The 15959-nt window shown below is 41.0% G+C and overlaps 2 protein-coding genes across 3 annotated transcripts; both read right to left on the reverse strand.

The window, feature by feature from the left end:
* Window positions 1-5526: 5526 nt before the first annotated feature.
* Window positions 5527-12926, reverse strand: LOC111855713 (tubulin alpha-1C chain). 2 transcript variants are annotated; one of them, XM_072713578.1, is made up of 4 exons: window positions 12811-12926; window positions 6982-7204; window positions 6740-6888; window positions 5527-6634 (listed from the first exon to the last, which is right to left on the reverse strand). In XM_072713578.1, exons 2-4 carry the CDS (start codon window positions 7100-7102, stop codon window positions 5660-5662), a joined length of 1245 nt encoding a protein of 414 aa, XP_072569679.1. In that variant the 5' UTR covers window positions 7103-7204; window positions 12811-12926; the 3' UTR covers window positions 5527-5659. The 2 variants fall into 2 exon arrangements, with proteins under 2 accessions (XP_072569679.1, XP_072569677.1); XM_072713576.1 differs by lacking the exon at window positions 12811-12926 and adding an exon at window positions 9236-9394.
* On the reverse strand, window positions 10969-11385 carry LOC140591864 (tubulin alpha chain). Its single transcript, XM_072713579.1, has one exon. The coding sequence runs from the start codon at window positions 11365-11367 to the stop codon at window positions 10984-10986; it is 384 nt and encodes a 127-aa protein (XP_072569680.1). The 5' UTR covers window positions 11368-11385; the 3' UTR covers window positions 10969-10983.
* Window positions 12927-15959: the final 3033 nt, after the last annotated feature.

Below are 15959 nucleotides of genomic sequence, written 5' to 3' on the forward strand. Positions count from 1 at the left end.
AATTTTAGGGTATACTAAGCTACATTGCAACCAGTAACAAACAGCCCAGGTTGACGAGAGATTCGTAGATGTTTGATGGCTGAATTCCCTTGGTCATTTCCATGTTATAATGACAGTGCTGCGTTATTACTTGTAAACTCACCAACCTCCTCAAAATAAACCCTTGAATCTCATTCTGTGTCCCTGACACTCTGCTTCTCTCTCTCCAGTCTGCCTTTTGTCACAACATGGGCAGTAGCCAGGAGTGCCGTCACCTTCAGCCTGGGCTCTGGTATCTCCACTTAAACAGCGTAATGTAAATCCAGGATTACTCGGCTTGAATTCTCAAAAACACAGGCAGTGTTTTTCAAAAAGCTCGCAGCACATTATGACCAAGCTCATCCAGTTTGTTACTACAAGTATACATGGAATTGCTAAGCAGAAAAAGCACCTTCTTGTTTAACTATGAAGGAAATGAATTATGGAACAAATTGGTGCAAATCTGCAAATTCCTCACATTAAGAAACTGGTGCTAATTTCACACACCAACAGGTCTTCCTTAAATGGCAAGCATTTCATTCTGCACTGCTGGTTGTGGTTAAAGTCAAGTACAAGTCAAAGTCAGGAAACAGTCCGGCTCAGGCCATTCTGTGCATATTGATGTTGTGGTACTTACTCTGTGTTGCAATAAATTCCATTATGCTTATTTTGTTTGTATAGTAAATTAATGTCTGCCATTTATTCTTGATTTTTTTCGTTGTCTATATGATATTTTCCAAAGTTTCTTGTTCTGGAACAAATCGCAAAAATTTCTTTAAGCTGTATATACCTTGCTCTCAGTCCAGACTTATGTAACAGCTAACACTGACTGAGTAGAGGATAGCACCCTCTACAGATAGTACTGTTGAATATTCTCATAAGTGCAATTATTCTGCCAGTGTACAATTCACTTACAATGCACTTACTTTAGCTCAAGACACTGAAATTTCAACTGTACTTTCTGTTTTTCACTTTCAAATCTTCCGTCAAAACATTTGTCTTCGGTCGTTCCCAGTAAGAACTTAAAAATTTTCTGAAGACAACAATCAGAAGTGTACCATTTTTCATAAAGGCAAATATATGTCAACTCCATGCACACACACAAACACACACGCCCACTTTATGAAATGAAAACAATAGCTTATTTTGAATTTCTTTTACACCAGTGCAATAATTCTTTTTACCAGGAAATCTGCTCAGCAGTATTAATGTAAAACTTGGTCAAAGACTCTGTCTAGACAGATCCTTACCACACATTCCCTGCCTTTCTGAAATCTGAATAGACACTATGGTCACGCACATCTCAGTACAAAGGCATTACCGGTAGGCTGAGGTAACTTAAGCCATTGCAAACAATGGGCTGGAACATTGAACATCCTGCCCACAGATACCCAGCTGAAACACCTCAGGGATGAAGCATTCGAGTTTTTTTACTCCGATTTATCTAATGCAGGCTCACCTATCCTAGGAAGCCCATGGTACACATCACAGTGAATGAAATGACAGTACATCACAGAACACACACATACAATCCGCTGAAACCCATGACTTGTTGGGGGGCCGGGAACCAGCATACCTGGACATAAATTATACAAAGATGGACTCAAGAGAAAAGCAGGAACAACTACCTACCAATGCAGCTGATACTGTTGTGTACTGTCACGACAAAATGTACCATGCAAAATATAAGTACTCACCTCTCAGATACGATTACATAGTTACGTGCCTATCTGTCAGAATGATTAAGTTGAACACTGCTCATCCAAGAAAACAAAAAACAGACATCGTAGACAAGTTTTTTATCACTTCACTTGGTGGTTTTTGCAGGTTGTGACATTACTGCTGTGAAATCAATCGATGACATCAAAACAGCACCATAAATTGTATCTGAAAACTGTAATTGCAGGACTGAGAAAGAGGGCAGTCGGGATTGTTTATATTCTTACACCTTGAACACTAGTAAATCAGACAGACTGTCTTTGCAGTACTATGAGTCATTATCAGTTGAACAGCAGCGGCGGAACAGACTAATATTAGTGGTAGCAAGCCCTGCAGCCCAAGAACATGCCCACACGGGCTTTTAACAGCTGCTCAGCAACCTTCTGGTTTCTCTCCTCTAACTTCACCCAGCGACGGAACAGTTGCTCTGGCTCTGATTACCGAAAATACAACCAATTAATTTATAGGTGTTATAATTGGCCAGAAATACTAACCTGGTACAATAGCCCCAATTGTTTAAATGGTGGTAGGCTTGGCAATAATTTAAGAAGTTTCTACATAACAGGTTTAAACCCAAAGTCTCTTCTTCCCTAATGAACAAAAAGAATGCGTTCTGTTACGCTCAACAGTATTTTAATTTCTTTTCTTGCTATGGGCAAGATTTCAGTTGATGAGAAGGATCATTAAGCAGGTGTATCCATGCACCAGTACATGCGATTGGATGCATTAATGTTTAACACATATGCATCCACACACAAAATCATCATTTACCAAACTAAACAGGGTAACTTACTTGAAATGCCCTTGTAGTGCCTGTCAGAGTCTACATGCTCCTCCACGACCCAGAATATAAGGGATTCTGAGACCGATGGATGGACTTAAAATGGGTAGATTCCATGTTTAAGTTTTTAAGTAGCAACAAAATCTGCACCCCGTCATATCTGGGGTGCTTCCATAAACCAGGATTTAAGATGTGTATTTGTAGTTCCACTCATAGCTGTGGTAAGCATTTAAGTAAGGTTTGACTCACAAGAAAAATATTTCTATAGTTGCGTCATTCAGTAAATTAATAATAACAGGCGTAAATGTGGCCACTAAACCCAGTTTCAGATTTTCCAGTATCAGTAACAGCCTTTCAGGACTTAAAACTTAAACCTTAAATTGCAGTACCAGGGTTCTGCGTAGTTTCCAAACAGACCAGCCGAGCCAGTCACTTTCAGCTGTATCTAGTGAACCTTCAGTGGGGGCTGAACTCTCGTAAACACACCTACAAGCAACTGCTTATTCAGTGCAGGATCATGAAGAGCCTGTAGCTTCTACCACAAGGCATAAGGCACAAAGCAGCAAACAGCCCAGACAGGACACCACTGCATCACAAAGTTCAAAGCAATGCAGTGGCACCAACTCACTTACACTGCAGTAGCTGGGGGATACACAAGTTGAACCCCACAGACACAAAACCAGGGCAGAAACCTGATCCATTACACAGGAATTTTGAAGCTGAAGGGATACCCACTAAACCACCTTGTATCACACAATAATCCATGCATTATTTTGGTCTTCAGGTCCAACAATTAAAACATATTCCCTATATTCTTATTTAATGCATGACTACAGTGAACCTGGAAGCTTCAAGAAAACAAGGTGTAAGCTGCACCCAGTGGCCTGTACTAAGAAGCGGGTTTACTGGGTTATCGGGGTAACTTGTCAGATTTAAGGTACCACAGTTTAAATGGACTTCATATTCGTTCACTCGAGTCCAGAGCATGTGAGCTAGTGATGTGTCGTTCGCGAACGAGCCGGCTCTAAGAGCCGATGCTTTGAAGCGAACGAGAGGAGTCGAAGCTGAAAATCTATTCGGCAGGGGCGGGACTTTATTTATATGGGCACACAGAACATTGGCTCATAATGCCGGCTCCTTCACGAACGACACATCGGACTAGGATCGTACCATTATGTGAAAGAAGGAAGGGGGGCAGACCCTCCGAAGACAGCGAGTGTTGGTACGGGACACTGTGGCTCTGTGCACCTGTCGCTGCGACAGACAAGGAGCCAGATTTAAATGCAAGCGCATCGTGAAGAAAAAAAGGAGTGAAGAAATGAGTGAAAGCCGAAAAAGAAGCAGCATCTGGTTGCATTTCAGTGATATTGGACACTGCAAAGCAAAGTGCAGAATTTGTAATATGATCCTTATCTAATATCTAATATATCCTTTAGAGCAGGGTCAACAACAAACCTGCACAGACATATAAGAACCACCCACCCATCCGTGCAACTGGAGGAGTAACTGTGTATTTTTTGTAATGAAAAAATGCATAAAAATACGTAATGTCTGAAAACAATGAATAAGAAATTGATTATACACAAACCATTCATAATTGCTTAATTGGGCTAAAATATAAGCATCCAAGTGATACTAAACGAAGAGTCATTCGGGAGCCGTAAGAGCCGGCTCTTTAAAGGGAGCCGATCCAAAAGAGCCGAAGCTTTGAAAAGAGCCGGAGTTCCCATCACTAATGTGAGCGGAGCGGAGCGGTGAGAATTTCCGCTCCTCGCTCACGAGGCTGTTGGCTCCGCCCGCTCCTCCGCTCTAATTCGCACTAAGCCGCTCCGCTCAACACCGCTCCTCGCTCCACTAAAATGTCCTCTCGCTCCACGCTCGCTCCAATTTAAAAGAGGAACAAATAATCTGCATGCCTAACAAATGTCACCTTAAACCGAAGCCTTATGTCATAAAGAAATATGAGCAACGGAAACAGTGCCAGTCAGAACAGAAAATATTTTTTTAAGCAACCTATAGGCAACAACGGACAGGTTTGGAAATGGCTTACCACACAAAAATAGGCTTAAAAATAAAGGAATCAGTGGACTTAATAGCCTAAAGAATATACAGACACGTTTTAAATTCCTCAATTTTTTTCTGTTGATGCAGCACGTCTCTAAAACAAAATTTTACGTTACGTGAAATAAAAAAAAATCTTATTAGACCTACTTTGAATGACAAAACGAATTTATTTGATTACCAATATTTACTTTATAGGCTTCTATACTTTAATTTACTTTATAGACTTGATATGCTACAACCATATAAAACTTGCACGCGTTTTGCTTTGGCTTCCGCTTGTTCGCGTAGCACACTCATCATGTTTCTGAGAAAAGTGATTCCAAAGTGAATCTTTACTCACTGAAACAGCTTCACCACATTGTTGTTCTTGCTGTACATTATTGTCATCTATACGTTTGATAAGAATAGTACACTTGTATGATTAATCAGTTTCCTTTGTGAAATACTTTGCGCATTCCATCTCGGCCAAATTGTGCAAATGTCTTGATAGTTGTACAGATGAATTCTGGGTAGATTTGGGCACGCCTCAGAATTGTAGTGTGAGCGGTATCGGAGCGAAATTGGATCGAGACAAAGCGACCGCTCCAGCCTTAATTAAAAAACCGCTCTGCGCTCTGACCAAATTCCGCCCGCTCCGCTCCTCGCTCACGCTCCACTCACATGCTCTGGTTCACTCACATTTTTCCCATACTACCTTAAATTCGACAAGTAACCCCGCTTCGTAGGACAGGCCCCAGGACAATATGAAACAACATCCGTTAACCATTTTAACATCCAAGAAATTAGATTTCAGACAAACTTAATAAAATTAAACAATGTTATACCTTTACAAAAGCTGATAACTGAGTGCAAAAGCAGACCGAGTGCAACCATAGCAATAACTTAAAATAAATTAACTTAAAATAGATAAGGAAAAAAAGCTGAATGGAAAACAAGGCAGCCAATTTCGTTTGAAATTCACATTTATTGCGTTAGTGTTCAAAGTACAGAATGGAACGAAGTTTTAAGTTAAGCCTGTTTTAGGAGCAGGGTGAGAATATGAGGAATGACAACGAGAAATTTATTGGGAAGTGACCCTTAGTACTCTTCTCCTTCCTCTTCTCCTTCCATGCTATCAGCTCCCACCTCTTCATAATCCTTCTCTAGAGCTGCCATGTCTTCCCTGGCCTCAGAGAACTCTCCCTCCTCCATACCCTCACCCACATACCAGTGCACAAAGGCTCGCTTTGCATACATCAGGTCAAACTTGTGGTCCAGGCGAGCCCAGGCCTCAGCGATAGCAGTGGTGTTGCTCAGCATGCACACTGCTCTCTGAACCTTGGCCAGGTCTCCACCAGGAACCACAGTAGGGGGCTGGTAGTTAATGCCCACCTTGAAACCAGTGGGGCACCAGTCCACAAACTGGATGGTGCGCTTGGTCTTGATGGTGGCGATGGCAGCATTGACATCTTTGGGCACCACATCACCACGGTACAGCAGACAGCAGGCCATGTACTTGCCATGACGGGGGTCACATTTGACCATCTGATTGGCCGGCTCAAAGCAGGCATTGGTGATCTCGGCTACAGTTAACTGCTCATGGTAGGCCTTCTCTGCAGAAATGACTGGGGCATATGTAGCTAGAGGGAAGTGGATACGAGGATAAGGCACCAAGTTGGTCTGAAACTCTGTCAGGTCAACATTCAGGGCACCATCAAATCGAAGGGAGGCTGTGATGGAGGATACAATTTGGCTAATAAGCCTGTTGAGGTTGGTGTAAGAGGGGCGCTCAATATCGAGGTTCCTACGGCAGATGTCATAGATGGCCTCATTGTCCACCATGAAAGCACAATCAGAGTGCTCCAGGGTGGTGTGGGTGGTCAGGATGGAGTTGTAAGGCTCTACCACAGCTGTGGACACCTGGGGAGCTGGATAGATGGAGAACTCCAGCTTGGATTTCTTGCCATAGTCAACTGACAGGCGTTCCATCAGCAAGGAGGTGAAACCAGAACCGGTACCACCTCCAAAGCTGTGGAAGACCAGGAAACCCTGAAGGCCTGTGCACTGGTCAGCCTGGGAAGAAAACAGAACCAGGTCATTAAACAGAACCAGAATGTGCATTAATCAAACCTTATTATTCAGGTTGCTTTAATCGACACATTTCACAGTTAACCGTACCAGCTTGCGGACCCTGTCCAGCACCAGGTCGATGATCTCTTTGCCAATGGTGTAGTGCCCACGGGCATAGTTGTTGGCAGCATCTTCTTTGCCAGTGATGAGCTGTTCAGGGTGGAACAGCTGACGGTAGGTCCCAGAGCGTACCTCATCTGGCCAGGCAGAGAACAAGGAGTTAATCTATAGACAAGGAACTGGGACACAGCAGTATAATGGCTGCCCTGTAGGAGAGACTGAGAACTTACCAATAACTGTAGGCTCCAGATCTACAAACACAGCCCTGGGAACATGCTTCCCAGCTCCAGTCTCACTGAAGAAGGTGTTGAAGGAATCATCCCCTCCTCCGATGGTCTTGTCACTGGGCATCTGGCCGTCCGGCTGGATCCCATGTTCCAGGCAGTAGAGCTCCCAGCATGCATTGCCAATCTGCACACCGGCTTGGCCCACATGGATGGAGATGCACTCACGCTAGGGGAAAAGAGCAAGTGGTTTTAATTTTAATGCTAAGGAAACAATTGTAGCTATAGCTTTATCATACTTAAAAATTACATCTTTCAATAACATCAGAGTTGAAGAATGGGTCTGATTTCAGTCCTTATATCATAAGTTCTTAATCACAAAGAGATTTGTTTAATCTGTTTACATTAGTGTGGCACTGTGAAAACAGGAAGTTGTTTTTCCTAAGATCCCAACTGAAACCAACTGGGGGGAGGGGGGACCACATGACTGAACAAGCCACAAGGAGCACAAGGACAGGTCAGACAAGTCAATGAGGTCGTTCACATGACCACTGTTTAACTCCAGCATTTTAACACCATGACTTAACAGGAAGGGGCAAAGTTCCTGCCTGCCAGCATTCAACACTCAAACTCACTTCTCTGGAGTGGACACCTTGTGATAAAAGTCTTTCTGCCAGGATACTGTTGTCCAATTACCTGGAATTACTTTCAAAGTCAGCAAGTGCCATCAGAATTAGCCAAGACCTTAAAAAGGAGGTTGAATGCTCAGAGATCACAACCTCATTACAACCACAGCAGGACTTTTCAGGGTCTCTATGCTGAGTAATGCTAAGAATCTACCATCAAAAATGTGTCAGCTACACTGAGCTAATCAGAGTTAGGTAATTCAGGTCCAGGGAGTAAAAGTCCAGACTGGGATTTTGTTTCCACCAACCATACTCTGACTGTGACTGTTTATGCTCAACTGGTTGGTTGAAACAAAATCCCGGTCTGGACTTACTCTCTGGACCTGAGTTACCCAACTCTGAAGTTAATCCCCTTCCAACGCCTCGAATATATATATATACACACACACACACACACAAACATACACACACACACTTCTCAATCTTAGACCTATATATTGACATAAACTAAGAATAGCCCATAATAGTGATGCTCAACTTGAATTAGCCTATACACTTTAAAAACTATATCAAAATGGTAAATTGCGGCAGCTCGTTGGGTTTGCGGACAGGCAATATATTTGTATGCACACGTGGGATGCTATTTTATGGATTTTTGGGTTAATTGCAACGTTTCACTTCCTTACTTAAATGCATTTCATAACAGTCAGCGAGGTTGGATGTTGTAAATAGCGAAGCACGCGGGAAGTTCGTACAAAGCAGCTCGCGAAGGAAGTGCTAAAATGTCCGGAAGCGGATAGGAAGCACGTGCCTGCCGGCCACATTTCAGGATCACGTCACTACGTAGGAGCGCAGCATACAAACCTACGTCAAATAACCGTTTATAAAACGCGAATATGCTTAGAAATATGTAGGCTCCCGTTATTCTTCACAAGGATGGGCACGTGTTGTTCGAACTAAAATAATATTTAGGTAAACGAAATAATATACATGGAGCATTTGTAAAGAAATGCATATCAAATACGGAATGCGTTGGCCTATTTTTGTGAAAACGCGATTTATTTATTCTCATTTTCGTAGTTTCAAAATTGTCCCAAAAATATACATTTTACTTAATTTTAAGTAACTCAATGAACGTGTTTCAAGGATGGTTTCTTTGCTTAGATGTTACGGTACGACCCCCGCCCCAGAATTGGACGCATGCCATCACCCAGCGACTTTTCAATTGTCTAGACACGAACAACGAACAGATGCCGGTCTAATCCAGAATGAGCGACTTTAGATACGGATGTGTAACTGGTGATGTTACTATTGCAATTCCGCTTAGTTTATAGCAAGGCTTATTTTTCGGATTAGTTTGTCAAATCTTCCACATTATTAAATAAAATGTACGCTGATATGAGGATGGTGAATAGCGAGGTACAGAATGATCACCGGCTTTGAGAAAGCGTATTGAATACCTTTTTCTATAGAATAGCGTAATTTGATCGCAAAGATATTTAGATAAACACATCTTCAGTGCCATTACCGGCATGATGAATTGCCTTTGTCATAGGTTTTAAATCAAGATAATATTTTACATTTGACTGGCAGAAATAACTGTTTCCGTTAATTATCATTAGTATTATACTTACCATGATTACGATGGTCCGTAAAAAATGCTGTCTACGGATTAGGGAAAAAAAATGTATTTATAGACAGTTCTCACGCAGAGACCTTTATGTGTCTATTGTGAGAAATGTGTAACATTTTTCCTGGGTGGGGCAATTTATACTCTTTGGACCCTCGTCAGATGCGAGGCGGGAGCAGTGGAGCCTGGCACACCTTTTCTTACCGTAGGCTTTTTCTATTGGCTCGTAAAGGACTTCTGAGCGTCTCTCCTATTGGCTCGTAAAGGACTTCTGAGCGTCTCTCTAATTGGCTCATAAAGGACTTCTGAGCGTCTCTCCTATAGGCTCGTAAAGAACATCTGAGCGTCTCTCTTATTAGCTCATAAAGGACTTCTGAGCGTCTCTCCTATTGGCCTTGTAATATTTTCGATCACTTGAGCTTTTAACTCGTAAGGTTGGTTTGAACTGGAAACGGATAGGGCTGTACAATAAAGTGCGAACGGGAACTGAATTGTGAATTTCTTTGTCCAGAAATGTAATAGTATAATGCTTTTTTGGTCATTATAATAATGCTAAACTAATACGTATTTCCATACATGTAACAGGATTCTTATGGATGCTTTGTTGTCAGTTAACTAATATTACATAATTTCATATTGTGTTACTTATGATGACAATTGATTTTTTTTAATGAGGGACACTGACATAACGGCACATCTTTCTTACGTTTCTTCTGGACTGGAAGGATTCTGAATGTAGAAGGTTCTAGACCAGTGACATCATAAATCGCTCGACGCATTACTTTTGCGCGAAACTGTGTTCGGATTGAGCCAGTAGGGGGAGAGAGTGGAGTTCTTATTTCCCCTTTTTAAAGCAATCTAAATTTTCTTTAAATTTATTAGGCCCACTTTGATTTTACCGCTCCAATGTCTATATTTACTCCTTTGTATTGCGATTGATACGGTGATTATGATTTTAGAATAATAAAATTTAAAAATAAGAGAAATACTATACGAGTAAGAGTTATTATTTTGTTTCTTTTAAATATTAATGATTGAGACAATTGATGCTAGTGGGATGCCTTTTATAGAGAATCGGTGTACATTTTAGAGTCTGGTTTCCTCATAATGCTATTGTATATATTAAGAATGCATTAAAATGAAGATCCCTCTGAAAATGGTGGCCACACATGACATCTAACCTAACACACATTTAAATTTTATAATGGAGAGAATGAAACATGAATGTTGTCGATTATGGTGGAAATACGGTGCATTTAATACTCGTCACCCTCACCTTCCATAGAGTCGACACCCACCTCTTCAAAATCCTAAAGGGTTACCAAGATACTAAGGGGGGCATGAACTAGGTATATAAGATTCTAAGGTGGGGGGGGGGGGTGTGTGGGGCATGCTCCAGGTGAATGAGATTCTAAGGGCGTGACGTGATCTAGGTATATAAGATTCTAACAGGTCTGGATGCTGTTCAACCAAATAGTTACTTCAATATTAGTTCAAATACAAGAACTCGTGACCATAGGTGGAAATTAGTGGGGGAACATTTTAATCTGTATTAGACAAAGCACCGCTTTACACAGCGTGTAGTTAGAGTATGGAATAGTCTTCCTGCTAGTATAGTGCAAGCTAAAACCCTGGGTTCCTTTAAATCAGAGCTAAATAAGATTTTACCAACTCTGAGCTATTAGTTGAATTATCCCCACACAAGCTTGATGGGGAAAATGGCCTCCTTTCATTTGTAAATTTATTATGTTCTTAGTACTCTTCTCCTTCCATTTCTCCTTCCATGCTATCAGCTCCCACCTCTTCATAATCCTTCTCTAGAGCTGCCATGTCTTCCCTGGCCTCAGAGAACTCCCCCTCCTCCATACCCTCACCCACATACCAGTGCACAAAGGCTCGCTTTGCATACATCAGGTCAAACTTGTGGTCCAGGCGAGCCCAGGCCTCAGCGATAGCAGTGGTGTTGCTCAGCATGCACACTGCTCTCTGAACCTTGGCCAGGTCTCCACCAGGAACCACAGTAGGGGGCTGGTAGTTAATGCCCACCTTGAAACCAGTGGGGCACCAGTCCACAAACTGGATGGTGCGCTTGGTCTTGATGGTGGCGATGGCAGCATTGACATCTTTGGGCACCATATCACCATGGTACAGTATTAATCAACAAATTTCCACAGTAAACCCTACCAGCTTGTGGATCCTGTTCTGCACCAGTTCCCAGCATGCATTGCCAGTCTGCACACCAGCCTGACCCATATGAATCAAGGTCCACTCACACTTAAGAAGGAATAAAGATGTTCCTTTGGAAACCTATCATAACTAACTGCTTTCGTAGATTATGCACGTCTGTCTAAATGTTGTTATACTACAAATTAAAACCAGTCTTTGACTACTGCTGCAGTACAGCTTAAACATTTTCAAGGTTTATTGTAAAGAAATGCCCTGTATCAGCTGTCATAAGAAGGACACACATTCAGTCACACAGTCACACTCTAGATGCAAATTAGTGTCACCAATTCACTTGAACTGCATTTTCGGACTACAGGAGGAAACATGAAGTGCACACAGATAGAAATCAGATACTGTTTCATTATTCATCATTCAAAGCAGGAGAGTGATCCTTTGTTCCTCTTCTACTGCCAGTGATACTACAGTTCTGTAGTTGCTGGAATGACTGGCTGTTTTGTGTATTTTTTAATTATTGTAAGCCTCAGGATATTTTTTTTTCAGTCAATAGTGGTACAAGATACCTTGGGTCTTATTAAATAAGCAGTCTGTTTATCTGAAAGACACACATACGATAGAAAGCCCAGTACCATCAGAATATGCTTCATTAATCTGTGTTTCATATGAGCTCGCGGGCTGAGGTCATGATAAGGTCTCTGACATTTCATACAACGAAAATGGCTCTCTCCCCGTGGTGTTTGGGGGAGGTGATAAAATTAGCTAGGCTGTGTCCTTTAAAGCTAATTAGATCACAGAGAGACTGTTCCTCGCATATAGCTTTTATCTGATTTATTTAAATTATTTTAAGATAGCACTTTTATTGCCTGTAATTTTTTAAAAATGTGATGTTTTACAGAAATATTCTTATAAGTAGTGTAAACATCGAAAACGTGACGCATGTATACTCACAGTTTTTAATATATATACGATAAACAAAAATTAGTTCAGGTCTTTAAATACACGTGATGAAATCCACTGTTCCGCATATTTATTGGGCTCGTGAGAAGAATTCCATATAAAAAAGGAATTAAGGACACAAATAATCGCCTTGCTAAATGCAGTATTAATGCGTGTAAGCATTCGTATCGTGTTTTCTATAACTAGAAAAATGAAAACATCGATTTGGAAACGCATCACAAATAGGATCACCATATTTTGTTATTTATTCTCTTAAATATGACCCGCAGCCCATGTCTTACTGTCAGACCTCTTCTCAAACAGAAATATTAATTCTGTCGCAATCACTTTGCTACGCCTAGATGCCTGCGAATGACATACGACAGAACATATAAAAATGCCCTAATACTCTATCAGACGAGTCCTAATGTATAAAAGTAATCGAAATGCACCGCTTACCACGATTATTTCCTGCAGATGCTCTAAGGTGTGCAGCCGAGAAATGAAATACGCTATAGCCTTAGTCGATACCGATGAAACAGCCTAAATGCCCGCAAAGATGAGAGGCAACGCCCTGTGGGTTTATAACCCGACAGCACAGCGGCTTTTACTAAATTGGAGCATAAAAAACAGCATTAAAATCAAATTGAAGTTTAAAGTCGGCTAAATTTAAACAGGTGATGTAGCCTATCTTTGGATATTTTAGATTTTGTCAGTTATGCGTTTTGGGATTAAAAATTTTGGGCGATTAATTTTTTTTTCCTTACTCCTTTTTTCGTGTTTTTCTTTTTTTAATGTATTAATAAACAGTGATTTGGACGTTATTTTTGTAATATCCATTAGTAATAGCTAGGACAGGTGCTCATCTCAGCTCTAAATAACCGTTATTTCGCCAGTGAAGGAAAACGCGGATCAGGCTTTCATCGGAGGCTGCGACTTAAGCGCCCTCTTGGGACTTTTCTGGGGCCTGCAGGCTGCAGCGATACACAAAACCTACGTGGTCGCTCCGCTATGTAAAATGGCCACCAGCTGGCTGAAAGGTGAACTAAAGAAGGAAAGAAAGGATTACATTACAGCTTTGAGGTGAAGAGGTTAGCTCACCTAATCTATCAGGACCATGAATTTTATGCAGATGGTAATCAATGGAGAAAGAAGACATAGATGGCAACACCCCTTAGATTTTGTACTTTGATGAGTAGTGAACTGCTTCTGATTTATATACAAGTATTCGGGCAACAGTCTCATCTGCAGTTATGAGTCGTTTCATCTCTCAGTTTTTGCTTGTCCCTCTAGAATTTTGTCTCCTATAGTCACCTTAAGGACTCACCATGGTTCAGGTATGATTACATAAGGACAGAAGTTCCTGATTAAATATGGATGTCGTGGCAAGTTTGTCTGTATGGCGCATTCAAGATTCAAAGCGTTTATTGTCATATGCACAGTAGAAAAGTGCATTTCTCTGTGCAATGAAATTCTTTCTTTGCTGTCCACACAAAATGCCGAGGTACAATATAATAGAAAAAAAATAGAAATAAATAGTTTTTATACACAGGAATAGATTTAACAGCTTAAAAGAGAAATAAGAAACTTAAGACATCAAAAGTACAGAATATAAAAATAAGAGAAAAGTGTTGTGCTTAATACCTGATCAAAGGCACAAGAGAATAGTTTGGACTTAAAAATGGCTGTGGTTTAGGACATCTAAGATCACCAGGAAGGGGGGGTTTAAAATAATAGCTAAATGCTGCCTTGCCCGGTTTGGATGTAGCCAGGGAATTGATCGTCGACTCGTTCTTATTGATCTACTGTAAGAAGCTGACCAGGTTTGGACTCTGCAGTAATGTCACAGCACTTTAGGATCAGCACTTTAGGATCAGCACTTTAGAATTAGTTCAATAGCTAACTGGAAACCAGTGTTAGGACCTGAGAATAGGAGTGATGTTTTAATTTATCTTGGTCTTGGACAAGCATTGTAGCAGCTGGTTCCCAAATGCAATGAAGTTCTCTAATGATCTTTTTGAGAAGGTCAGGGTGAAGACCATTCTGCCATTCTGCTGGTAATGAGGACACTGATGTGTAATGCATCCACACTCCATCCAATGAAGTGTGGGAGAAGCAACTTTATGTACAGAAATGTAGTCCAAACAGGCAATGTGTCAAAAGCCAGGTAGAGGCAAACAAACACAAAACGGGATACAAATCCAAAGGAGGAAAGTTCAATAATTCAATCAATACTAGAAGTAAGGGCCAAATAACAATAAAAGAAAGTAGGAAAACCAGTAAAGCAAGTAGGAATCATACATAGAAACCAGATCAGGATCCAAACACTCAGTCTGGTGAAACACTAAGTACTTTCTCAATGAGGTGACCGAACACTAAGTACTTTCTCAATGAGGTGACCGAACACTAAGTACTTTCACAATGAGGTGACCGAACACTAAGTACTTTTATACCCTGCCAATTAATGGAGTTGTTCAGCTATGGGTGCGCTCCAGTACTCTGGGCAGGTGGCACAGGAGCGGACTGGGAGTGGCTGGATGGATGCCTAGCTTGACGTGGGCATTACATGATGAGTTTCTCTAAGTCTTGTTTGAGTAAGATACTCCTGATTCTTGCTATGTTCCTCAGATGATCAAGGGCTGATTAAACTATGGCTTTTAATTCGCCTTTAAGACTGAAATCTGAGTCAATAATCTGAGTTGACTTGATTTTTAGAACTCTACAGTCTAGATACAGATTCACCTTGAATATTTACTCTTTATTGCCAAATAAAACCTAATTTGTATCTTTTCAATTGAGGGTACATCCAATTGGCAGTGTACTTACTTGGCAAGACTACTAGGAAGGTAGGGTGTCATCTGCATAACTGCTGTAGGCTATTTTGTTATTCTGCATGATTTAAGCCTAGTGATTACATGTTGAGATTGAACAGGATTACGCCCTGGGGGACTTCAGTCATGGTGATCCACTTATAGGTATCATTTTCAATGGCAACAAAGTAGCCTCTGTCTTCTAAGTAAGACCTGAACCAGTCAAGAATCATTATGGGGAGTTTCACAGTTTTCCAACCTGTCTCTGAGTTTTCAGTGGTCAACAGTGTCAAAGGGAGATCTCAGATCTAGCCGTATCAGAACTGATATTATTCAGAAGAATGTCATTTAGTGCCTCTATGAGAGCTGTATCAATGCTGTAATGTGGTCATAAGCCAGATGGAAATTTGCCATAATAAATATTGCAGTTTAAGAACTTAATAAGTTGAATGAGAATGACATAATAATCCTGTGTATGAAGGGAAGATTTTAAATTTGTTTGAGGTCTGTAATAGGTTAGCATAGGAACATACAGGATGCTCTTGTTTTAGGGACTTGCAGCTGCAGTCCTCAATGATTTGGGAGAAGAGTCTGATAGGTGTGGACCATTTACTATTTGTAGTAGATCCCTTTCTAGGCAGTTAAACATTTTTTAAAATAGCGATGAACTGACACTCATCTTAGAGTGGTTGATCAAGAACTGACACAATGAGGCCAGAGAGACAGTGCACTTCATTCAGATCAGCTCCATCACCAAATGCAACAACAAGACCCATTAATGGAGTGCATAAACTTGAG

This window comes from Paramormyrops kingsleyae, chromosome 6 (genome assembly GCF_048594095.1).
Source record: "Paramormyrops kingsleyae isolate MSU_618 chromosome 6, PKINGS_0.4, whole genome shotgun sequence".
NCBI lineage: Eukaryota > Metazoa > Chordata > Actinopteri > Osteoglossiformes > Mormyridae > Paramormyrops > Paramormyrops kingsleyae.

What these genes read in the sequence shown, in the direction of transcription:
- LOC140591864 (XM_072713579.1), bottom strand. Translation starts at nt 11,367, where the DNA reads ATGGTGCCCAAAGATGTCAATGCTGCCATCGCCACCATCAAGACCAAG.
- LOC111855713 (XM_072713576.1), bottom strand. An exon ending in TCTGGAGCCTACAGTTATTG is followed by an intron (nt 6,889 to 6,981) that starts GTAAGTTCTCAG and finishes CTGCCTGGCCAG; the next exon opens with ATGAGGTACGCTCTGGGACC. An exon ending in TGGACAGGGTCCGCAAGCTG is followed by an intron (nt 6,635 to 6,739) that starts GTACGGTTAACT and finishes TTTTCTTCCCAG; the next exon opens with GCTGACCAGTGCACAGGCCT.